Genomic DNA, 27,565 nt, shown 5'->3' with positions numbered 1-27,565 from the left:
ACCGGAGGATCCTCCAGTGCGGTAGCCCAGTCTGACACTGTATATTTTATATATATATATATATATATATATATATATATATGAGTGAGGACCTGAGGGACTACGTATCAGGGTGGTTTGGTGCTCTCCCCACTAGGAGGCGCCCCTTGGCAATGGGCTTCCTTCTCTGGAGAGAGGGAGATCTGGCTATTCCCGTGTTTTGAGACTCGTAACTGAGGCTCCACGGACCCCTTTTTTGCATATATATATATATATATATACATACACACACACACACACTGTGTAGGATCAGTGATAATTATATAGATATATACTGTGTAGGATCTAAACTAGAGGATCCCCTTAAGCCGCAAGAATCTGACCTAGAGGAGTCCCAAAGCCCCGAGAATCTAACCAGGAGGAGACCCAAAGCCCCGATAATCTAACCAGGAGGCCGCCGAAAGCCCCAAGAATATAACAAGGAGGAGCCCCAAAGCCCCAAGAATATAACAAGGAGGAGCCCCAAAGCCCCAAGAATCTAATCAGGAGGAGCCCCAAAGCCCCAAGAATCTAACCAGGAGGAGTCCCAAAGCCCCAAGAATCTAACCATGAGGAGCCCCAAAGCCCCAAGAATCTAACCATGAGGAGCCCCAAAGCCCCAAGAATCTAATCAGGAGGGGGCCTAAAGCCCCAAGAATATAACAAGGAGGAGCCCCAAAGCCCCAAGAATCTAACCATGAGGAGCCCCAAAGCCCCAAGAATCTAATCAGGAGGAGCCCCAAAGCCCCAAGAATCTAACCAGGAGGGGGCCTAAAGCCCCAAGAATATAACAAGGAGGAGCCCAAAAGCCCCAAGAATCTAACCTAGAGGAGCCAAAAAGCCCAGAGAATCTAACCAGGAGGAGCCCCAAAGCCCAGAGAATCTAACCAGGAGGAGCCCCAAAGCCCCGAGAATCTAACCAGGAGGTGCCTCAAAGCCCCAAGAATCTAACCAGGAGGAGGCCCAAAGCCCCAAGAATCTAACCAGGAGGAGGCCCAAAGCCAAGAGAATCTAACCTAGAGGAGCCCCAAAGCCCCGAAAAACTAACCAGGAGGAGCCCCAAAGCCCCAAGAATCTAACCAGGAGGAGCCCCAAAGCCCCAAGAATCTAACCATGAGGAGCCCCAAAGCCCCAAGAATCTAACCAGGAGGAGCCCCAAAGCCCCAAGAATCTAACCAGGAGGGGGCCCAAAGCCCCAAGAATATAACAAGGAGGAGCCCAAAAGCCCCAAGAATCTAACCAGGAGGAGGCCCAAAGCCCCAAGAATCTAACCTAGAGGAGCCCCAAAGCCCCGAGAATCTAACCAGGAGGTGCCTCAAAGCCCAGAGAATCTAACCAGGAGGAGCCCCAAAGCCCCGAGAATCTAATCAGGAAGAGCCCCAAAGCCCCAAGAATCTAACCAGGAGGAGGAGGCCCAAAGCCAAGAGAATCTAACCTAAAGGAGCCCCAAAGCCCCGAAAAACTATTCAGGAGGAGCCCCAAAGCACCAAGAATCTAACCAGGAGGAGGCCCAAAGCCCCGAGAATCTAACCAGGAGGAGGCCCAAATCTGGAGAATATAACAAGGAGGAGCCCAAAACCCCAAGAATATAACAAGGAGGAGCCCAAAAGCCCCAAGAATCTAACCAGGAGGAGGCCCAAAACCCCAAGAATATAACAAGGAGGAGCCCAAAAGCCCCGAGAATCTAACCAGGAGGAGTCCCAACGCCCTGAGAATCTAACCAGGAGGAGTCCCAAAGCCCTGAGAATCTAACCAGGATGAGGCCCAAAGCCCTGAGAATCTAATCAGGAGGAGTCCCAAAGCCCTGAGAATCTAACCAGGAGGAGTCCCAAAGCCCTGAGAATCTAACCAGGAGGAGTCCCAAAGCCCTAAGAATCTAATCAGGAGGAGCCCCAAAGCCTTGAGAATCTAATCAGGAGGAGCCCCAAAGCCCTGAGAATCTAATGAGGAGGAGCCCCAAAGCCCCAAGAATCTCTTCAGGAGGAGCCCCAAAGCCCCGAGAATCTAACCAGGAGGAGCCCCAAAGCCCCGAGAATCTAACCAGGAGGAGTCCCAAAGCCCTGACAATCTAACCAGGAGGAGGCCCAAAGCCAAGAGAATCTAACCTAGAGGAGTCCCAAAGCCCCGAGAATCTAATCAGGAGGAGCCCCAAAGCCCCGAGAATCTAACCAGGAGGAGTCCCAAAGCCCCAACAATCTCTTCAGGAGGAGCCCCAAAGCCCTGAGAATCTAACCAGGAGGAGCCCCAAAGCCAAGAGAATCTAACCAGGAGGAGTCCCAAAGCCCTGAGAATCTAACCAGGAGGAGGCCCAAAGCCAAGAAAATCTAACCTAGAGGAGTCCCAAAGCCCGGAGAATCTAACCAGGAGGAGCCCCAAAGCCCCGAGAATCTAACCAGGAGGAGCCCCAAAGCCCCGAGAATCTAACCAGGAGGAGCCCCAAAGCCCCGAGAATCTAACCAGGAGGAGTCCCAAAGCCCCGAGAATCTAACCAGGAGGAGTCCCAAAGCCCTGAGAATCTAACCAGGAGGAGTCCCAAAGCCCTGAGAATCTAACCAGGAGGAGGCCCAAAGCCAAGAGAATCTAACCTAGAGGAGTCCCGAAGCCCCGAGAATGTAATCAGGAGGAGCCCCAAAGCCCTGAGAATCTAACCAGGAGGAGTCCCAAAGCCCCGAGAATCTAACCAGGAGGAGGCCCAAAGCCCCGAGAATCTAACCAGGAGGAGTTCCAAAGCCCCAAGAATCTCTTCAGGAGGAGCCCCAAAGCCCCGAGAATCTAACCAGGAGGAGTCCCAAAGCCCTGAGAATCTAACCAGGAGGAGGCCCAAAGCCAAGAGAATCTAACCTAGAGGAGTCCCAAAGCCCCGAGAATCTAATCAGGAGGAGCCCCAAAGCCCCGAGAATCTAATCAGGAGGAGTCCCAAAGCCCCGAGAATCTAACCAGGAGGAGTCCCAAAGCCCTGAGAATCTAATCAGGAGGAGCCCCAAAGCCCAGAGAATCTAACCTAGAGGAGCCCCAAAGCCAAGAGAATCTAACCAGGAGGAGCCCCAAAGCCCTGAGAATCTAACCAGGAGGAGCCCCAAAGCCCCGAGAATCTAATCAGGAGGAGCCCAAAAGCCCCAAGAATCTAACCAGGAGGAGGCCCAAAGCCCCAAGAATCTAATAAGGAGGAGTCCCAAAGCCCTGAGAATCTAACCTAGAGGAGTCCCAAAGCCCCGAGAATCTAATCAGGAGGAGCCCCAAAGCCCCGAGAATCTAATCAGGAGGAGTCCCAAAGCCCTGAGAATCTAACCAGGAGGAGTCCCAAAGCCCTGAGAATCTAACCAGGAGGAGCCCCAAAGCCCCGAGAATCTAACCAGGAGGAGTTCCAAAGCCCCAAGAATCTCTTCAGGAGGAGCCCCAAAGCCCCGAGAATCTAACCAGGAGGAGTCCCAAAGCCCTGAGAATCTAACCAGGAGGAGGCCCAAAGCCAAGAGAATCTAACCTAGAGGAGTCCCAAAGCCCCGAGAATCTAATCAGGAGGAGCCCCAAAGCCCCGAGAATCTAATCAGGAGGAGTCCCAAAGCCCTGAGAATCTAACCAGGAGGAGTCCCAAAGCCCTGAGAATCTAATCAGGAGGAGCCCCAAAGCCTTGAGAATCTAATCAGGAGGAGGCCCAAAGCCCTGAGAATCTAATCAGGAGGAGCCCCAAAACCCAGAGAATCTAACCTAGAGGAGCCCCAAAGCCAAGAGAATCTAACCAGGAGGAGGCCCAAAGCCCAGAGAATCTAACCAGGAGGAGCCCCAAAGCCCTGAGAATCTAATCAGGAGGAGGCCCAAAGCCCAGAGAATCTAACCAGGAGGAGGCCCAAAGCCAAGAGAATCTAATCAGGAGGAGGTCCAAAGCCCCGAGAATCTAACCAGGAGGAGTCCCAAAGCCCAGAGAATCTAACCAGGAGGAGGCCCAAAGCCCAGAGAATCTAATCAGGAGGAGGCCCAAAGCCCAGAGAATCTAATCAGGAGGAGCCCCAAAGCCCAGAGAATCTAACCTAGAGGAGCCCCAAAGCCAAGAGAATCTAACCAGGAGGAGGCCCAAAGCCCAGAGAATCTAACCAGGAGGAGCCCCAAAGCCCTGAGAATCTAATCAGGAGGAGGCCCAAAGCCCAGAGAATCTAACCAGGAGGAGGCCCAAAGCCAAGAGAATCTAACCAGGAGGAGCCCCAAAGCCCTGAGAATCTAACCAGGAGGAGCCCCAAAGCCCTGAGAATCTAACCAGGAGGAGTCCCAAAGCCCAGAGAATCTAACCAGGAGGAGGCCCAAAGCCCCGAGAATCTAATCAGGAGGAGGCCCAAAGCCCAGAGAATCTAATCAGGAGGAGCCCCAAAGCCCAGAGAATCTAACCAGGAGGAGCCCCAAAGCCCTGAGAATCTAACCAGGAGGAGGCCCAAAGCCCCGAGAATCTAATCAGGAGGAGGCCCAAAGCCAAGAGAATCTAATCAGGAGGAGGCCCAAAGCCCAGAGAATCTAACCAGGAGGAGGCCCAAAGCCCAGAGAATCTAACCAGGAGGAGCCCCAAAGCCCTGAGAATCTAACCAGGAGGAGTCCCAAAGCCCAGAGAATCTAACCAGGAGGAGTCCCAAAGCCCAGAGAATCTAACCAGGAGGAGCCCCAAAGCCCTGAGAATCTAACCAGGAGGAGGCCCAAAGCCCCGAGAATCTAATCAGGAGGAGGCCCAAAGCCAAGAGAATCTAATCAGGAGGAGGCCCAAAGCCCAGAGAATCTAACCAGGAGGAGGCCCAAAGCCCAGAGAATCTAACCAGGAGGAGTCCCAAAGCCCAGAGAATCTAACCAGGAGGAGGTGCCTCCCATCTGGACGTTATCCAGGTCCAGAATGGAAAAGCAAAAGGAATGAAATGAGGAAACAATGAGCAGAGTGAAAATCGTTAGTAACTGGTGGTGACTCACCTTCATGGTGGAGCGCGGTCACAGCCCGGAGAAGCAGCAGCGGCAGGAGCGGTGTGGCCTGTTCCATTGCACTCGGCACAAGCTGCAGGAAATTGATTTGACAGCTGAGTCACGGAACAATCTGCTCTATTCATGGCCTAAAAGTCCGAGCATCACTGAGCCGTGTGACGGCCAACAACGGATATCAAGTCTCCAGCACCGTAAGGTTACACAGTCCTCCATAAGTTACTGCTGGAAACTGAGGTGATGCAGATACAAACCACAAACCAACTGATGGAGTCTCCACCCAAGCAGACCACTCTCTCATCATCAGCCCCATAGGGGAATGGCCGACCACACAGGACAGTGGGGTCCCCACTCATTGGGATAGGAGATAGATAGACAGATATGTAAGAAGAGTAGGCAGCCTGCAGACCAATCCCAGACCAAGGATCAGTTCACATAGAAAAAGATACTCTGCAGCACTCAAGTCGTGAAAAATACGTGCAAAACGGGAATTTATTCCAAAAAACGATGTACAACAACGGCACAAGTGATACACAATGTTTCGGTGTCTCCTACGCCATTTTCAAGTGCTGCAGAGTATCATTTTCTAGATAGACAGACAGACAGGAGGAGATAGACAGACAGACAGGAGGAGATAGACAGACAGACAGGAGGAGACAGACAGACAGGAGGAGATAGACAGACAGACAGACAGGAGGAGATAGACAGACAGACAGGAGGAGATAGACAGACAGGAGGAGATAGACAGACAGACAGACAGACAGGAGGAGATAGACAGACAGGAGGAGATAGACAGACAGACAGACAGACAGACAGGAGGAGATAGACAGACAGGAGGAGATAGACAGACAGACAGGAGGAGATAGACAGACAGACAGGAGGAGATAGACAGACAGACAGACAGGAGGAGACAGACAGACAGGAGGAGATAGACAGACAGACAGGAGGAGATAGACAGACAGACAGGAGGAGATAGACAGACAGGAGGAGATAGACAGACAGGAGGAGATAGACAGACAGACAGGAGGAGATAGACAGACAGACAGGAGGAGATAGACAGACAGACAGGAGGAGATAGACAGACAGACAGACAGACAGGAGGAGATAGACAGACAGGAGGAGATAGACAGACAGACAGGAGGAGATAGACAGACAGACAGGAGGAGATAGACAGACAGACAGGAGGAGATAGACAGACAGACAGACAGGAGGAGATAGACAGACAGACAGACAGGAGGAGATAGACAGACAGACAGGAGGAGATAGACAGACAGACAGGAGGAGATAGACAGACAGACAGACAGGAGGAGATAGACAGACAGGAGGAGATAGACAGACAGACAGACAGACAGGAGGAGATAGACAGACAGGAGGAGGAGATAGACAGACAGACAGGAGGAGATAGACAGACAGGAGGAGATAGACAGACAGACAGGAGGAGATAGACAGACAGACAGACAGACAGGAGGAGACAGACAGACAGACAGGAGGAGATAGACAGACAGACAGGAGGAGGAGATAGACAGACAGACAGGAGGAGATAGACAGACAGACAGGAGGAGATAGACAGACAGACAGGAGGAGGAGATAGACAGACAGACAGGAGGAGATAGACAGACAGACAGGAGGAGACAGACAGACAGGAGGAGATAGACAGACAGACAGGAGGAGACAGACAGACAGGAGGAGATAGACAGACAGACAGGAGGAGATAGACAGACAGGAGGAGGAGATAGACAGACAGACAGGAGGAGATAGACAGACAGACAGGAGGAGATAGACAGACAGACAGGAGAAGATAGACAGACAGACAGACAGACAGACAGGAGGAGACAGACAGACAGACAGGAGGAGATAGACAGACAGACAGGAGAAGATAGACAGACAGACAGACAGACAGGAGGAGATAGACAGACAGACAGGAGGAGACAGACAGACAGGAGGAGATAGACAGACAGACAGGAGGAGACAGACAGACAGGAGGAGATAGACAGACAGACAGGAGGAGATAGACAGACAGGAGGAGGAGATAGACAGACAGACAGGAGGAGATAGACAGACAGACAGGAGGAGATAGACAGACAGATAGGAGGAGATAGACAGACAGACAGACAGGAGGAGATAGACAGACAGACAGACAGACAGGAGGAGACAGACAGACAGACAGGAGGAGATAGACAGACAGACAGGAGGAGGAGATAGACAGACAGACAGGAGGAGATAGACAGACAGACAGGAGGAGATAGACAGACAGACAGGAGGAGGAGATAGACAGACAGACAGGAGGAGATAGACAGACAGACAGGAGGAGACAGACAGACAGGAGGAGATAGACAGACAGACAGGAGGAGACAGACAGACAGGAGGAGATAGACAGACAGACAGGAGGAGATAGACAGACAGGAGGAGGAGATAGACAGACAGACAGGAGGAGATAGACAGACAGACAGGAGGAGATAGACAGACAGACAGGAGAAGATAGACAGACAGACAGACAGACAGACAGGAGGAGACAGACAGACAGACAGGAGGAGATAGACAGACAGGAGGAGATAGACAGACAGACAGACAGACAGGAGGAGATAGACAGACAGACAGGAGGAGACAGACAGACAGGAGGAGATAGACAGACAGACAGGAGGAGACAGACAGACAGGAGGAGATAGACAGACAGACAGGAGGAGATAGACAGACAGGAGGAGGAGATAGACAGACAGACAGGAGGAGATAGACAGACAGACAGGAGGAGACAGACAGACAGACAGGAGGAGATAGACAGACAGACAGGAGGAGATAGACAGACAGACAGGAGGAGATAGACAGACAGACAGACAGGAGGAGATAGACAGACAGACAGGAGGAGATAGACAGACAGACAGACAGACAGGAGGAGATAGACAGACAGACAGGAGGAGACAGACAGACAGGAAGAGATAGACAGACAGACAGGAGGAGACAGACAGACAGACAGGAGGAGATAGACAGACAGACAGGAGGAGATAGACAGACAGACAGGAGGAGATAGACAGACAGACAGACAGGAGGAGATAGACAGACAGACAGACAGGAGGAGATAGACAGACAGACAGACAGGAGATAGATAGATAGGAGATAGATAGATAGGAGATAGACAGGAGATAGATAGATAGATAGATAGATAGATAGATAGGAGATAGGAGATAGATAGGAGATAGATAGATAGATAGATAGATAGATAGATAGATAGATAGATAGATAGATAGATAGATAGGAGATAGATAGGAGATAGATAGATAGGAGATAGATAGGAGATAGATAGGAGATAGATAGATAGGAGATAGATAGATAGGAGATAGATAGATAGATAGATAGATAGATAGATAGGAGATAGATAGATAGGAGATAGATAGATAGATAGATAGATAGATAGGAGATAGATAGATAGATAGATAGATAGATAGATAGATAGGAGATAGATAGATAGGAGATAGATAGATAGGAGATAGATAGATAGATAGATAGATAGGAGATAGATAGATAGGAGATAGATAGATAGATAGATAGATAGATAGATAGATAGATAGATAGATAGATAGGAGATAGATAGATAGATAGATAGATAGATAGATAGATAGATAGATAGGAGATAGATAGATAGGAGATAGATAGATAGATGGATAGGAGATAGATAGATAGATAGATAGATAGATAGATAGATAGATAGATAGGAGATAGATAGATAGGAGATAGATAGATAGGAGATAGATAGGAGATAGATAGGAGATAGATAGATAGGAGATAGATAGATAGGAGATAGGAGATAGATAGATAGAAGATAGATAGATAGATAGATAGATAGATAGATAGATAGGAGATAGATAGATAGATAGGAGATAGATAGATAGATAGATAGATAGATAGATAGATAGATAGATAGATAGATAGGAGATAGATAGATAGATAGGAGATAGATAGATAGATAGATAGATAGATAGATAGATAGGAGATAGATAGATAGATAGATAGATAGATAGGAGATAGATAGATAGATAGGAGATAGATAGATAGATAGATAGATAGATAGATAGATAGATAGGAGATAGATAGATAGGAGATAGATAGATAGATAGGAGATAGATAGATAGATAGATAGATAGATAGGAGATAGATAGATAGGAGATAGATAGATAGATAGATAGATAGGAGATAGATAGATAGATAGATAGATAGATAGGAGATAGATAGATAGATAGGAGATAGATAGATAGATAGATAGATAGATAGGAGATAGATAGATAGATAGATAGATAGATAGATAGATAGATAGATAGGAGATAGATAGATAGATAGGAGATAGATAGATAGATAGATAGATAGGAGATAGATAGATAGATAGATAGATAGATAGGAGATAGATAGATAGATAGATAGGAGATAGATAGATAGATAGATAGATAGATAGATAGATAGATAGATAGGAGATAGATAGATAGATAGGAGATAGATAGATAGATAGATAGATAGGAGATAGATAGATAGGAGATAGATAGATAGATAGATAGATAGATAGATAGATAGATAGGAGATAGATAGATAGATAGATAGATAGATAGATAGATAGATAGATAGATAGGAGATAGATAGATAGATAGATAGGAGATACATAGATAGATAGGAGAGAGATAGAGAGATAGATAGATAGATAGATAGATAGATAGATAGATAGATAGGAGATAGATAGATAGATAGGAGATAGATAGATAGATAGATAGATAGATAGGAGATAGATAGATAGGAGATAGATAGATAGATAGATAGATAGATAGATAGATAGGAGATAGATAGATAGATAGATAGATAGATAGGAGATAGATAGATAGATAGGAGATAGATAGATAGATAGATAGATAGATAGATAGATAGATAGATAGATAGATAGGAGATAGATAGATAGGAGATAGATAGATAGATAGGAGATAGATAGATAGATAGATAGATAGGAGATAGATAGATAGATAGGAGATAGATAGATAGATAGATAGATAGATAGATAGATAGATAGGAGATAGATAGGAGATAGGAGATAGATAGATAGGAGATACATAGATAGATAGGAGAGAGATAGATAGATAGATAGATAGATAGATAGGAGATAGATAGATAGGAGATAGATAGATAGATAGATAGATAGGAGATAGATAGATAGATAGATAGATAGATAGATAGATAGATAGATAGATAGGAGATAGATAGATAGATAGATAGATAGATAGGAGATAGGAGATAGATAGATAGGAGATAGATAGAAGATAGATAGATAGATAGGAGATAGATAGATAGATAGATAGATAGATAGATAGATAGATAGGAGATAGATAGATAGGAGATAGAAGATAGATAGATAGATAGATAGATAGATAGATAGATAGATAGATAGGAGATAGATAGATAGATAGATAGATAGGAGATAGATAGATAGGAGATAGATAGGAGATAGGAGATAGATAGATAGATAGGAGATAGATAGATAGGAGATAGATAGTTAGGAGATAGATAGGAGATAGATAGGAGATAGGAGATAGATAGGAGATAGATAGGAGATAGATAGGAGATAGATAGGAGATAGATAGGAGATAGGAGATAGATGATAGATAGATAGATAGGAGATAGATAGGAGATAGATAGATAGATAGATAGATAGATAGATAGATAGATAGGAGATAGATAGATAGATAGATAGATAGATAGATAGATAGATAGGAGATAGATAGATAGATAGATAGATAGATAGATGGTCCTAGACTCACTATAAGTCCCTGCTGTCAGCCCGGGGGGGCCCTTTAATAATTTGCTTTCAGTCTTCATCCCCTTGGATTATACATGAGGTTTTGAGAAGAAATAAAGACATTTAGAAAGAAATTAATAGATAAATCCGCCCCCCCCCCCCCCCCATATAGTACAAGGCTCTAGACTCCGCAGCCTCTCTATGTTCTCTTCTCACCTATTGAGCACAGATTCTTCTCTACCGAGGGGCTCCCGACTGTCGGACCCCGCAGGCCAGATGTGCGGACGCTCTGTGCTGCTGTGGAGTGAGAGGAGAATGGAAAACTGAGGGTGGGGGGAGCCGCGTCACCACCTCCGCTCATAGAAGACTCACAGAGGACCCAGTACAGCCACAGCCCCTGCACTCACATACATAATCATAGTCTATAGATAATATACTATCAGAGCTGGGGGGGGGGGGATCCTGTATAGTTACAGCCCCTGCACTCACATACATAATCATAGTCTATAGATAATATACTATCAGAGCTGGGGGGGGGGGATCCTGTATAGTTACAGCCCCTGCACTCACATACATAATCATAGTCTATAGATAATATACTATCAGAGCTGGGGCGGGGGGACCCCGTATAGTTACAGCCCCTGCACTCACATACATAATCATAGTCTATAGATAATATACTATCAGAGCTGGGGGGGGACCCCGTATAGTTACAGCCCCTGCACTCACATACATAATCATAGTCTATAGATAATATACTATCAGAGCTGGGGGGGGGGATCCTGTATAGTTACAGCCCCTGCACTCACATACATAATCATAGTCTATAGATAATATACTATCAGAGCTGGGGGGACCCCGTATAGTTAAAGCCCCTGCACTCACATACATAATCATAGTCTATAGATAATATACTATCAGAGCTGGGGGGGGGGATCCTGTATAGTTACAGCCCCTGCACTCACATACATAATCATAGTCTATAGATAATATACTATCAGAGCTGGGGGGACCCCGTATAGTTACAGCCCCTGCACTCACATACATAATCATAGTCTATAGATAATATACTATCAGAGCGGGGGGGGGGGGGGGGGGGGGGATCCTGTATAGTTACAGCCCCTGCACTCACATACATAATCATAGTCTATAGATAATATACTATCAGAGCTGGGGGGGGGGGATCCTGTATAGTTACAGCCCCTGCACTCACATACATAATCATAGTCTATAGATAATATACTATCAGAGCTGGGGCGGGGGGACCCCGTATAGTTACAGCCCCTGCACTCACATACATAATCATAGTCTATAGATAATATACTATCAGAGCTGGGGGGGGACCCCGTATAGTTACAGCCCCTGCACTCACATACATAATCATAGTCTATAGATAATATACTATCAGAGCTGGGGGGGGGATCCTGTATAGTTACAGCCCCTGCACTCACATACATAATCATAGTCTATAGATAATATACTATCAGAGCTGGGGGGACCCCGTATAGTTTAAAGCCCCTGCACTCACATACATAATCATAGTCTATAGATAATATACTATCAGAGCTGGGGGGGGGGATCCTGTATAGTTACAGCCCCTGCACTCACATACATAATCATAGTCTATAGATAATATACTATCAGAGCTGGGGGGGGGGGACCCCGTATAGTTACAGCCCCTGCACTCACATACATAATCATAGTCTATAGATAATATACTATCAGAGCGGGGGGGGGGGGGGGGGGGGGGGGGGATCCTGTATAGTTACAGCCCCTGCACTCACATACATAATCATAGTCTATAGATAATATACTATCAGAGCTGGGGGGGGGGGATCCTGTATAGTTACAGCCCCTGCACTCACATACATAATCATAGTCTATAAATAATATACTATCAGAGCTGGGGGGGGACCCCGTATAGTTACAGCCCCTGCACTCACATACATAATCATAGTCTATAGATAATATACTATCAGAGCTGGGGGGGGGGGACCCCGTATAGTTACAGCCCCTGCACTCACATACATAATCATAGTCTATAGATAATATACTATCAGAGCGGGGGGGGGGGGGGGGGGCGGGGGGATCCTGTATAGTTACAGCCCCTGCACTCACATACATAATCATAGTCTATAGATAATATACTATCAGAGCGGGGGGGGGGGGGGGGGGGGGGGGGGGGGGGACCCCGCTATATGTTACAGCCCTGCACTCACATACATAATCATAGTCTACTAGATAATATACTATCAGAGCTGGGGGGGGACCCCGTTATAGTTACAGCCCCTGCACTCACATACATAATCTATAGTCTATAGATAACTATACTATCAGAGCTGGGGGGGGGGGACCCCGTATAGTTACAGCCCCTGCATCACCTAATAATCATAGTCTATAGATAATATACTATACAGAGCGGGGGGGGGGGGGGCGGGGGATCCTGTATAGTTACAGCCCCTGCACTCACATACATAATCATAGTCTATAGATAATATACTATCAGAGCTGGGGGGGGGGGGATCCTGTATAGTTACAGCCCCTGCACTCACATACATAATCATAGTCTATAGATAATATACTATCAGAGCGGGGGGGGGGGGGGATCCTGTATAGTACAGCCCCTGCACTCACATACATAATCATAGTCTATAGATAATATACTATCAGAGCGGGGGGGGGGGGGGGGGGATCCTGCTATAGTTACAGCCCCTGCACTCACATACATAATCATAGTCTATAGATAATATACTATCAGAGCTGGGGGGGGGGGGGATCCTGCTATAGTTACAGCCCCCTGCACTCACATACATAATCATAGTCTATAGATAATATACTATCAGAGCTGGGGGGGGGACCCCGTATAGTTACAGCCCCTGCACTCACATACATAATCATAGTCTATAGATAATATACTATCAGAGCTGGGGGGGGGGGGGATCCCCGTATAGTTACAGCCCCTGCACTCACATACATAATCATAGTCTATAGATAATATACTATCAGAGCGCGGGGGGGGGATCCCTGTATAGTTACAGCCCCTGCACTCACATACATAATCATAGTCTATAGATAATATACTATCAGAGCTGGGGGGGGGGGATCCTGTATAGTTACAGCCCCTGCACTCACATACATAATCATAGTCTATAGATAATATACTATCAGAGCGGGGGGGGGGGGGGATCCTGTATAGTTAAAGCCCCTGCACTCACATACATAATCATAGTCTATAGATCAGGGGTGGGGAACCTCCGGCCCGCGGGCCGCATCCGGCCCCTGAGACCTCCCGATGCGGCCCGCGGCCCGCAGCTCCCCTGTGACACGCGCTGCTCTGGAGGAAGGAAGGAGCCGGCGCACACAGCATCCTCCGGTGTCTGTGACAGCTGCCGTGCTGTCTGTGTCGGCTCCTTCCTCCTCCAGAGCGGCGCGTGTCTTCAGTCTCCTGCGGGCCGCGCGATGACGTCATTTCATCGCGCGCCGCCTGCAGGAGAAGACCGGCACAGAGGACCTGGGAGAGAAGAGGACCTGGGCGGAGGTAAGGTGAGTGGGATGTTAATTTTTTTTTTATTTGGGGGTTAAATAGGCTACCAGGGACATGACTGTTGGGGGTTAACTAGGCTACCAGGGACAGGCCTGATGGGGGGTTAACTAGGCTACCAGGGACATGCCTGATGGGGTTAACTAGGCTACCAGGGACATGCCTGATGGGGGTTAACTAGGCTACCAGGGACATGCCTGATGGGGGTTAACTAGTCCACCAGGGACACGAAGACTGATGCGGGTTAACTAGGCTACCAGAGACATGACTGATGGGGGTTAACTAGTCCACCAGGGACATGACTGATGGGGGTTAACTAGGCTACCAGGGACATGCCTGATGGGGGTTAACTAGGCTACCAGGGACATGCCTGATGGGGGTTAACTAGGCTACCAGGGACATGCCTGATGGGGGTTAACTAGTCCACCAGGGACAAGACTGATGCGGGTTAACTAGGCTACCAGAGACATGACTGATGGGGGTTAACTAGTCCACCAGGGACATGACTGATGGGGGGTTAACTAGGCTACCAGGGACATGCCTGATGGGGGTTAACTAGGCTCCCAGGGACATGCCTGATGGGGGTTAACTAGGCTACCAGGGACATGCCTGATGGGGGTTAACTAGTCCACCAGGGACAAGACTGATGCGGGTTAACTAGGCTACCAGAGACATGACTGATGGGGGTTAACTAGTCCACCAGGGACATGACTGATGGGGGTTAACTAGGCTACCAGGGACATGCCTGATGGGGGTTAACTAGGCTACCAGGGACATGCCTGATGGGGGTTAACTAGGCTACCAGGGACATGGCTGGGGGTTAACTACAATAGCAGGGGCACTAGGGGAACAATACTTTGCCTTGCCCCGGGTGCTGCAAACCCCCGCTACTAACTGCCGCGCACGGTATGCGGCCCTCGAATGATTTTATTAATGCCCGACTGGCCCTCGACATGGAAAAGGTTCCCCACCCCTGGTGTATATATAGAGATCTGTCCCCCTCCTGTGTGTATGTAGCTGTATAACTCTGCTGAGTTCCATTTTTTTACCTTAAGTGGGTGTGGCTTGCAAAGGGGCATGTCATATTTATCGTCCAATTATCTTTACCGCAACTACATGTGCGATAAACCGCGATATTGATTTAGGCCAATATCGCCCAGCCCTACTATATACACAGCACTGATCCCCCTGGGGGCTCCTATATACACAGCACTGATCCCCCTAGGGGCCTCCTATATACACAGCACTGATCCCCCTGGGGGTCTCCTATATACACAGCACTGATCCCCCTGGGGACTCCTATATACACAGCACTGATCCCCTGGGGGCTCCTATATACACAGCACTGATCCCTCTGGGGGCTCCTATATACACAGCACTGATCCCCCTGGGGGCCTCCTATATACACAGCACTGATCCCCCCTGGGGGCTCCTATATACACAGCACTGATCCCTCTGGGGGTTCCTATATACACAGCACTGATCCCTCTGGGGGCTCCTATATACACAGCACTGACCCCCCCTGGGGGCTCCTATATACACAGCACTGATCCCCTGGGGGCTCCTATATACACAGCACTGATCCCTCTGGGGGCTCCTATATACACAGCACTGATCCCCCTGGGGGCCTCCTATATACACAGCACTGATCCCCCCTGGGGGCTCCTATATACACAGCACTGATCCCCCTGGGGCCTCCTATATACACAGCACTGATCCCCCTGGGGTCTCCTATATACACAGCACTGATCCCCCTGGGGGCTCCTATATACACAGCACTGATCCCCTTGGGGTCTCCTATATACACAGCACTGATCCCATATATACACAGCACTGACCCCCCTGGGGGTCTCCTATATACACAGCACTGATCCCCCTATATACACAGCACTGATCCCCCTGGGGTCTCCTATATACACAGCACTGATCCCCTATATACACAGCACTGATCCCCCTGGGGGCCTCCTATATACACAGCACTGATGCCCCCTGGGGGCTCCTATATACACAGCACTGATCTCCCATTGAGATCAATGCTGTGTATATAATAGAGCAGGGGTGGGGAACCTCCGGCCCGCGGGCCGCATCCGGCCCCTGAGACCTCCCGATGCGGCCCGCGGCCCGCAGCTCCCCTGTGACACGCGCTGCTCTGGAGGAAGGAAGGAGCCGGCGCACACAGCATCCTCCGGTGTCTGTGACAGCTGCCGTGCTGTCTGTGTCGGCTCCTTCCTCCTCCAGAGCGGCGCGTGTCTTCAGTCTCCTGCGGGCCGCGCGATGACGTCATTTCATCGCGCGCCGCCTGCAGGAGAAGACCGGCACAGAGGACCTGGGAGAGAAGAGGACCTGGGCGAAGGTAAGGTGAGTGGGATGTTAATTTTTTTTTTATTTGGGGGTTAAATAGGCTACCAGGGACATGACTGATGGGGGTTAACTAGTCCACCAGGGACATGAGTGATGGGGGGGGGGGTTTTAACTAGGCTACTAGGGACAAGACTGTTGGGGGTTAACTGGTCCACCAGGGACATGACTGTTGGGTGTTTACTGGTCCACCAGGGACATGACTGTTGGGGGTTAACTGGTCCACCAGGGACATGACTGTTGGGGGTTAACTAGGCTACCAGGGACATGACTGTTGGGGGTTAACTAGGCTACCAGGGACAGGCCTGATGGGGGTTAACTAGGCTACCAGGGACATGCCTGATGGGGGTTAACTAGGCTACCAGGGACATGACTGATGGGGGTTAACTAGTCCACCAGGGACATGACTGTTGGGGGTTAACTAGGCTACCAGGGACATGACTGTTGGGGGTTAACTAGGCTACCAGGGACAGGCCTGATGGGGGTTAACTAGGCCACCAGGGACATGCCTGATGGGGGTTAACTAGGCTACCAGGGACAGGCCTGATGGGGGTTAACTAGGCTACCAGGGACAGGCCTGATGGGGGTTAACTAGGCCACCAGGGACATGCCTGATGGGGGTTAACTAGGCCACCAGGGACAGGCCTGATGGGGGTTAACTAGGCTACCAGGGACAGGCCTGATGGGGGTTAACTAGGCTACCAGGGACAGGCCTGATGGGGGTTAACTAGGCTACCAGGGACAGGCCTGATGGGGGTTAACTAGGCCACCAGGGACATGCCTGATGGGGGTTAACTAGGCTACCAGGGACATGCCTGATGGGGGTTAACTAGGCTACCAGGGACATGCCTGATGGGGGGTAACTAGGCTACCAGGGACAAGACTGATGGGGGTTAACTAGTCCACCAGGGACATGCCTGATGGGGGTTAACTAGGCTACCAGGGACAAGACTGATGGGGGTTAACTAGGCCACCAGGGACATGCCTGATGGGGGTTAACTAGGCTACCAGGGACATGCCTGATGGGGGTTAACTAGGCTACCAGGGACATGCCTGATGGGGGTTAACTAGGCTACCAGGGACAGGCCTGATGGGGGTTAACTAGGCCACCAGGGACATGCCTGATGGGGGTTAACTAGGCTACCAGGGACAAGACTGATGGGGGTTAACTAGGCTACCAGGGACAAGACTGATGGGGGTTAACTAGGCCACCAGGGACATGCCTGATGGGGGTTAACTAGGCTACCAGGGACATGCCTGATGGGGGTTAACTAGGCTACCAGGGACATGCCTGATGGGGGTTAACTAGGCTACCAGGGACAGGCCTGATGGGGGTTAACTAGGCTACCAGGGACATGGCTGGGGGGGTTAACTAGGCTACCAGGGACATGGCTGGGGGTTAACTACAATAGCAGGGGCACTGGGGGAACAATACTTTGCCTTGCCCCGGGTGCTGCAAACCCCCGCTACTAACTGCCGCGCACGGTATGCGGCCCTCGAATGATTTTATTAATGCCCGACCGGCCCTCGACATGGAAAAGGTTCCCCACCCCTGTAATAGAGCAATGATCCATCAGATCGGTGCTCTATTATAATGGTCTCCAGCAGACCATCTAAATAGATTGCCGAGCCGGGATCAGTGTCATTCCGGCAGGCTCAGTACACCGGATCTGTAGCGATCGCATCACAGGGGGGAGATCCAGCAACTAGACACCAGGGAGAGGGGGACACAAGACAGTTAGAGGCAGCTGTCTTGTTTGACAGCTGCATCTAACTGGCCAAATTAGCGGGCGCGGGCGATCGGCTGCACCCGCTAATAGCCGCGGTCCCGTGCTGCACTAAGTAGCCACGGCCCGTCCCCTCTCTGAACCTCCCCACCTCCCCGCACGACATGCAGGTACGTCCTGCGGAGGCAAGGCGTTAAAGAGCCCTAATTTCCCATAGAAAATAATGGCCCATTGGAAATAATGGCCGCACTGTAAACGCTAACAGCCAATCACAGCACATATGCAAATAGCAGCCAATAGAAATTCTAAGGTCTTGTCAGTCACTGCCTCACAACATCCACACAGTCACATGTCCACTATTGGCCAATAGAACATGTAATATATGCAAGGTCCTTAATGATTTTGTCTCACTGACATGAGTAAGATTGTCATGGTAACCAAGTAGAGATGAGCGAACCGGGTTCGGGTTCGAGTCCATCCGAACCTGAACGATCGGCATTTGATCAGTTGCTGGAAAGGTTGTCTGGAAAACATGGATACAGCCAATGACTATATCCATGATTTCCACATAGCCTTAGGGCTTTATCCAAGTTCAACAGCCACCGCTAATCAAATACCGAAAGTTCGGGCTCGGATCGACTCGAGCATGCTCCAGGTTCGCTCATCTCTATAACCGAGCAATGATCTTTACCATTATAAGTAGCAGAGCCACTCTTAAAGGGACCCATGTTGCTCTTTAAGGGACCCAAGTCGCTCCAAAAGGTACGGGACCCATGTCGCTCTTTAAGGGACTCATGTCGCTCTTTAAGGGACCCAGGTCGCTCTTAAAGGGACGAACCCATGTCGCTCTTAAAGGGACGGGACCCATGTCACTCTTAAAGGGACAGGACCCAAGTCGCTCTTAAAGGGACGGGACCCAAGTCCCTCTTAAAAGGACCCATGTCGCTCTTAAAGGGACAGGACCCAAGTCGCTCTTAAAGGGACGGGACCCAAGTCCCTCTTAAAAGGACCCATGTCGTTCTTAAAGGGACGGGACTCATGTCACTCTTAAAGGGACGGGACCCAAGTCCCTCTTAAAAGGACCCATGTCGTTCTTAAAGGGACAGGACCCAAGTCACTCTTAAAGGGACGGGACCCAAGTCCCTCTTAAAAGGACCCATGTCGCTCTTAAAGGGACCGGACCCAAGTCGCTCTTAAAGGGACGGGACCCAAGTCCCTCTTAAAAGGACCCATGTCGTTCTTAAAGGGACGGGACTCATGTCACTCTTAAAGGGACGGGACCCAAGTCGCTGTTAAAGGGATGCGACCCAAGTTGCTCTTAAAGGGATGCGACCCAAGTTGCTCTTAAAGGGACGCGACCCAAGTTGCTCTTAAAGGGACGCGACCCAAGTTGCTCTTAAAGGGACGCGACCCAAGTCGCTCTTAACCCTTTGAGGACCAGGCCCAAAATGACCAGTGGACCACGCAAATTTTGATCTTAGTGTTTTCGTTTTTCCCTCCTCCCCTTCTAAGAGCTCCAGCACTCTCAGTTTTCTATCTACAGGTCATGTAAGGGCTTATTTGTTACAGGAATAGGTGTACTGTGTAATGGCGTCATTCATTTTACCATAACATGTATGATGGAATCCCAAATATATTATGTATGATGGAACCCCAAATATATTATGTATGATGGAACCCCAAATATATTATGTATGATGGAACCCCAAATATATTATTTATGATGGAACCCCAAATATATTATTTATGATGGAACCCCAAATATATTATTTATGATGGAACCCCAACTATATTATGTATGATGGAACCCCAAATATATTATTTATGATGGAACCCCAAATATATTATGTATGATGGAACCCCAAATATATTATGTATGATGGAACCCCAAATATATTATTTATGATGGAACCCCAAATATATTATTTATGATGGAACCCCAAATATATCATGTATGATGGAACCGCAAATATATTATGTATGATGGAACCCCAAATATATTATGTATGATGGAACCCCAAATATATTATGTATGATGGAACCCCAAATATATTATTTATGATGGAACCCCAAATATATTATTTATGATGGAACCCCAAATATATTATTTATGATGGAACCCCAAATATATCATGTATGATGGAACCGCAAATATATTATGTATGATGGAACCCCAAATATATTATGTATGATGGAACCCCAAATATATTATGTATGATGGAACCCCAAATATATTATGTATGATGGAACCCCAACTATATTATGTATGACGGAACCCCAAATATATTATTTATGATGGAACCCCAAATATATTATTTATGATGGAACCCCAAATATATTATGTATGATGGAACCCCAAATATATTATGTATGATGGAACCCCCCAAATATATTATTTATGAAGATATAAAAAGAATGCAATATGGTAACGTTTGGGGGGTTCCTGTGTCTACGTAATGCACTATATGGTAACAGAGACATGATACTATTACTCTATAGGTCAGTCTGAACACAACCATATGCAGGTTACACAGATTCTCTAATGTTATAGATTTTTTTTATGAAATCCTTTTTTGGCAATTAAATATTAATAAAATGGGCCTATTGTGACGCTTATAACGGTTTTATTTTTTCACCTACGGGGCCTGTATGGGGTGTCATTTTTTTCCGCCATGATCTCTAGTTTTTATTAATACCATATTTGTGAAGATCGGACGTTTTGATCACTTTTAATAGATTTTTTTAAATATATAATGTAACATACAATCGGTAATCTGCGCACTTTTTCCCTCTTTCGTGTTACGCCGTTCGCAATGACGCTTGTATATTTTTAATAGATCGGACAATTACGCACGCTACGGTATATTATATGTTTATCTATTTATTCATTTTTATATGTTTTATTTATATAATGGGAAAGGGGGGTGATTTAGACTTTTATTGGGGGAGGGGTTTTGGGGTAGTGTAATAGTGTTTTGAACTTTTTTTTTTTTTACACATTTGAAGTCCCTTTGGGGGACTTGTACATAGATTAGTTAGATTTCTACACTGATGAATGCTATGCCATAGGCATAGCATTGATCAGTGTTTTATCGGCGCTCTGCTCATTGAGCCTGCCTGTGCAGGCTCAGTGTAGCAGATCGCCGATCGGACCGCACGGAGGCAGGTGAGAGACCTCCGGCAGTCTGTTTTACCGATCGGGACCCCCGCAGTCACACTTCGGGGGTCCCGATCGGTAAGTGACAGTGGACTCCCCCTGTCACTTACACTTAAACGCCACGGTTGCACCGCGATCGCGGCGTTTAAGGAGTTAATGACACGCGACAGCGCGATCGCTGCAGCGTGTCATTACCAGTGAGGTCCCGGCTGCTAATTGCAGCCGGCCCCCACCTGCTATGAAGCGCGCTCCGCTCCGGAGCACGCTTCATAGCGGGAGAAACACCCAGGGCGTACAGTTTTGCCCTAGGTCGTCTGGGGACAGACTTCCATGGCGTAACTATACGCCCTGGGTCGTCTAAGGGTTAAAGGGATGGGACCTAGGGTTAAAGGTTCTTTTAAAAGGAAGTCACTGTCTTTTCAAGCACTATGTATTTCACTGGAAATGCAAATCTAGTTTATTTATTTTACTTATTTATCTTTTTTATGTGTGTGGTGTTTTTTTTTTACTTTTACTTTCTCATGTATATAATGCATTACATCACATGATCTGTGCTGTAATACATTATCTAGTGCAGCACTTCTCAAACTTTTTCTACTGGGCCTCACCCAACAGACCAACGCAATGCCTGGGCCTCACCCAACAGACCAACGCAATGCCTGGGCCTCACCAGACTGACCAAGAGGCTGCCTGGGCTTCACCACACTTACCAAGAGGATGCCAGGGCCTCACCCAACTGACCAAGAGGATGCTGGGCCTCACCAGACTGACCAAGAGGGTGCCAGGGCCTCACCCAACAGACCAACGCAATGCCTGGGCCTCACCCAACAGACCAACGCAATGCCTGGGCCTCACCCAACAGACCAACGCAATGCCTGGGCCTCACCCAACTGACCAAGAGGCTGCCTGGGCTTCACCACACTTACCAAGAGGATGCCAGGGCCTCACCCAACTGACCAAGAGGATGCTGGGCCTCACCAGACTGACCAAGAGGATGCCTGAGCCTCACCAGACTGACCAAGAGGGTGCCTGAGCCTCACCAGACTGACCAAGAGGATGCCTGGGCCTCACCAGACTGACCAAGAGGGTGCCAGGGCCTCACCAGACTGACCAAGAGGATGCCTGAGCCTCACCAGACTGACCAAGAGGGTGCCTGGGCCTCACCAGACTGACCAAGAGGATGCCTGGGCCTCACCAGACTGACCAAGAGGATGCCTGGGCCTCACCCAACTGACCAATGCAATGCCTGGGCCTTACCCAACTGACCAAGAGGGTGCCTGGGCCTCACCAGACTGACCAAGAGGATGCCTGGGCCTCACCAGACTGACCAAGAGGATGCCTGGGCCTCACCCAACTGACCAATGCAATGCCTGGGCCTTACCCAACTGACCAAGAGATGCCTGGGTCTCAACCGACTGACCAAGAGGATGCCTGGGCCTCACCCCACTGACCAAGAGGATGCCTGGGCCTCACCCCACTGACCAAGAGGATGCCTGGGCTTCACCACACTGACCAAGAGGATGCCTGGGCCTCACCCAACTGACCAAGAGGGTGCCAGGGCCTCACCAGACTGACCAAGAGGGTGCCTGGGCCTCACCACACTGACCTAGAGGATGCCTGGGCCTCACCAGACTGACCTAGAGGATGCCTGGGCCTCACCATACTGACCAAGAGGATGCCTGGGCCTCACCAGACTGACCTAGAGGATGCCTGGGCCTCACCAGACTGACCTAGAGGATGCCTGGGCCTCACCAGACTGACCTAGAGGATGCCTGGGCCTCACCAGACTGACCAAGAGGCTGCCTGGGCTTCACCACGCTGACCAAGAGGATGCCTGGGCCTCACCAGACTGACCAAGAGGGTGCCTGGGCCTCACCAGACTGACCAAGAGGATGCCGGGGCCTCACCAGACTGACCCAGAGGATGCTGGGCCTCACCAGACTGACCAAGAGGATGCCTGGGCCTCACCAGACTGACCTAGAGGATGCCTGGGCCTCACCAGACTGACCTAGAGGCTGCCTGGGCCTCACCAGACTGACCTAGAGGATGCCTGGGCCTCACCAGACTGACCAAGAGGCTGCCTGGGCTTCACCACGCTGACCAAGAGGTTGCCTGGGCCTCACCAGACTGACCAAGAGGATGCCTGGGCCTCACCAGACTCTGACCAAGAGGATGCCTGGGCCTCACCAGACTGACCTAGAGGATGCCTGGGCCTCACCAGACTGACCAAGAGGATGCCTGGGCCTCACCAGACTCTGACCAAGAGGATGCCTGGACCTCACCACACTGACCAAGAGGCTGCCTGGGCCTCACCAGACTGACCAAGAGGGTGCCTGGGCCTCACCAGACTGACCCAAGAGGATGCCTGGGGCCTCACCAGACTGACCTAGAGGATGCCTGGGCCTCACCAGACTGACCTAGAGGATGCCTGGGCCTCACCAGACTGACCAAGAGGCTGCCTGGGCTTCACCAGACTGACCAAGAGGATGCCTGGGCCTCACCAGACTGACCAAGAGGATGCCTGGGCCTCACCAGACTGACCAAGAGGCTGCCTGGGCCTCACCAGACTGACCAAGAGGATGCCTGGGCCTCACCAGACTCTGACCAAGAGGATGCCTGGACCTCACCACACTGACCAAGAGGATGCCTGGGCCTCACCAGACTGACCAAGAGGGTGCCTGGGCCTCACCAGACTGACCAAGAGGATGCCTGGGCCTCACCAGACTGACCTAGAGGATGCCTGGGCCTCACCAGACTGACCTAGAGGATGCCTGGGCCTCACCAGACTGACCTAGAGGATGCCTGGGCCTCACCAGACTGACCAAGAGGCTGCCTGGGCCTCACCAGACTGACCTAGAGGATGCCTGGGCCTCACCAGACTGACCTAGAGGCTGCCTGGGCCTCACCAGACTGACCTAGAGGATGCCTGGGCCTCACCAGACTGACCAAGAGGCTGCCTGGGCTTCACCACGCTGACCAAGAGGTTGCCTGGGCCTCACCAGACTGACCAAGAGGATGCCTGGGCCTCACCAGACTCTGACCAAGAGGATGCCTGGGCCTCACCAGACTGACCTAGAGGATGCCTGGGCCTCACCAGACTGACCAAGAGGATGCCTGGGCCTCACCAGACTCTGACCAAGAGGATGCCTGGACCTCACCACACTGACCAAGAGGATGCCTGGGCCTCACCAGACTGACCAAGAGGGTGCCTGGGCCTCACCAGACTGACCAAGAGGATGCCTGGGCCTCACCAGACTGACCTAGAGGATGCCTGGGCCTCACCAGACTGACCTAGAGGATGCCTGGGCCTCACCAGACTGACCAAGAGGCTGCCTGGGCTTCACCAGACTGACCAAGAGGATGCCTGGGCCTCACCAGACTGACCAAGAGGATGCCTGGGCCTCACCAGACTGACCAAGAGGCTGCCTGGGCCTCACCAGACTGACCAAGAGGATGCCTGGGCCTCACCAGACTCTGACCAAGAGGATGCCTGGACCTCACCACACTGACCAAGAGGATGCCTGGGCCTCACCAGACTGACCAAGAGGGTGCCTGGGCCTCACCAGACTGACCAAGAGGATGCCTGGGCCTCACCAGACTGACCTAGAGGATGCCTGGGCCTCACCAGACTGACCTAGAGGATGCCTGGGCCTCACCAGACTGACCTAGAGGATGCCTGGGCCTCACCAGACTGACCAAGAGGCTGCCTGGGCTTCACCACGCTGACCTAGAGGCTGCCTGGGCCTCACCACACTGACCTAGAGGCTGCCTGGGCCTCACCACACTGACCAAGACGGTGCCTGGGCCTTACTACCATTTAAAAGCTTAAAATAGCTGGGGCCGCCTTTTACCCATCTCCCAAGCTCTATTTACTAATAAAGCAAGTACAAAATAAATTAATAATGTTGCTAAAATTGAAATTTCTGCGAACAGCAAAAGGACTGTGCGGATCATAGTAACTTTGTGAAAACTGTCTCCTCAGCTGGGCCTCACCAACAACTAGGGGGCGCCTCACAGTTTGAGAAGCACTGATCTAGTCATTTCCTGGATAACATGGCGATGTCACTTCCTGGATAACATGGCGATGTCACTTCCTGGGTAACATGGCGATGTCACTGCCTGGATAACATGGTGATGTCACTTCCTGGATAACAGGGTGATGTCACTTCCTGGATAACAGGGTGATGTCACTTCCTGGATAACAGGGTGATGTCACTTCCTGGATAACAGGGTGATGTCACTTCCTGGATAACAGGGTGATGTCACTTCCTGGGTAACATGGCGATGTCACTGCCTGGATAACATGGTGATGTCACTGCCTGGAGAACATGGTGATGTCACGACTCCCAGAGCTGTGCCGGCTGTGGCTGTTGGAGAGGATGATGGCTGGGGGACACTGAGCATCCCCTCTGCCATCATCATGCTATGAAGCCGGATCACACTTTATAGCAGGTGGGGGCTGGTTGCAGTAAGCAGCCAGGCCCTCACCGTTAATGACAGGCTGCAGCGATCATGAATATAGTTATGAATTGATAACACATCCATTGGAAGGGGGGGGGGGGGATTTGCAGGAGGTGCGATTTGTACCAGAGACACTCAGCTGCTTGGGAGAGCTTCGGAAGAATGACTGAGGCTCTGGGTACTTCCGGTATTTATAAAAATTTAAATTTTAACCACAAGCATAATTGTTATTTGAAAAAAATTCTTATATCACCTGGAGGGGAATATGAACCCCGGCCTGCGATCCTTGCAAACCCAGCCCCTAATGGTTGAGAAATAGGCACCTTCTATGTAACTAGGAAGGAAATTGACCTTGATATGGCTTCTGTAAAGAAAAACATGACTATAAAAAGATTTAACTATGTACATATTTCATATCATTTTATCGTTTCAATTCAGCCAGATCTTAGTGACCCTGCAGTAATGTTGTAATAGACGGATATAGAGCAATTGGTTCTGTTAGTTTATAGAGATACCAAGCCCTGCTGATCCTGGGAGGTTCAAATCTGGCTGTTCCCACACCCTCTGACATAAATCTCCCACATGCAGATATGTTTGTAATGATCTGATGAAGGGGTTCAGGCTCCAAACGTATATTTTTTACATCATTCCAATGAAGGTGTATGTAATTTTTACACTACCACTCCTGCCATCCATTGGACTACTACCCGTGCCAAAGCCGTTCTGCGCCTGAACTCCGGAGACATCACACACCGTGCCTCAGATGAGTGGGATCTTGCTCTATTTTCTCTATCGAATTGTTCGGACCCCCGGACAGGCAGCGGACAAAGAGTTGTAAAAATCAAGGTTCAGGTGGTGTCGTGCTCGAAGCACGGCCGCAAAAGGTGAGCAACACCGAATCTTAGCTACTTTATAACACAATCTGCTGCAGCATTACGCTATGTGTGCCAGGCGCTGTTTTTCTCTTCTTCCTGTGCTTTATTCTTCATATACCACTGGGTGCATAACTATGACCATGCTCAGCCTGTGCTGGTAACACAGAGTGAACACGTCACTGTGGAACGAAGACTGGCAGCTTTAGGGTACAAACCCACTTGACGTATTTGCTGCGTGAATCAGTCTTAAAAATAAGCAGGCAAAACGCAGGTTGGCTTTTTTACAATTGTTCTGCGTTGAAATACGCAATTGTGTATTTTTGAAGCGTGAAGCTTGTTGTTAGCAAAGCATCAGTTGTTAACAACCTGTGCGAAAAACGCATGTAGCTTCACGCTTCAAAAATACGCAATTGCGTATTTTAACGCAGAACAATTGTATAAAGCCAACCTGCGTATTTGCTGCGTATTTGTTGCATATCTGCTGTGTATACGGTGTGTGGGTTTGTACCCTTATACTGAATTCAGTCAATGCGACCAGAACAATCCATGCGACAGTTTTATGGACTGAGCGTGGTCATGTGTACATGGTCTCCTGACTCCCCTTCCCACCTCTGACTTCCTCTCTCTTCTGACCCCCTCCTCCCATCCCTTCTCTGACTAGGCTGCATCCATGTTTCATGCCAGCTCTAGGGCTGCATCCACCTTGCTGAGCATTGG

General features: G+C 49.3%; 1 protein-coding gene across 3 annotated transcripts in view; it reads right to left on the bottom strand.

Annotated features, from left to right (window-relative positions):
• The window catches only part of SRPX2 (sushi repeat containing protein X-linked 2), a 104,232-nt gene extending 93,203 nt beyond the window's left edge, over positions 1–11,029 (bottom strand). For all 3 annotated transcript variants that reach the window (XM_069943059.1, XM_069943061.1, XM_069943060.1), the window contains exons 1-2: positions 10,946–11,029; positions 4,960–5,041 (exon numbers count right to left, since the gene is read on the bottom strand). In XM_069943059.1, the coding sequence (XP_069799160.1) occupies positions 4,960–5,026 (67 nt within the window). In that variant the 5' untranslated portion in view covers positions 5,027–5,041; positions 10,946–11,029. The remainder of the gene's footprint in view (positions 1–4,959; positions 5,042–10,945) is intronic.
• Positions 11,030–27,565: the final 16,536 nt, after the last annotated feature.

The sequence above is a fragment of the Dendropsophus ebraccatus genome, chromosome 10 (genome assembly GCF_027789765.1).
Source record: "Dendropsophus ebraccatus isolate aDenEbr1 chromosome 10, aDenEbr1.pat, whole genome shotgun sequence".
NCBI classification, from domain to species: domain Eukaryota; kingdom Metazoa; phylum Chordata; class Amphibia; order Anura; family Hylidae; genus Dendropsophus; species Dendropsophus ebraccatus.
The sequence above is the reverse complement of the archived record's forward strand: the minus strand, read 5'-3'. Positions and strand labels throughout refer to the sequence as shown.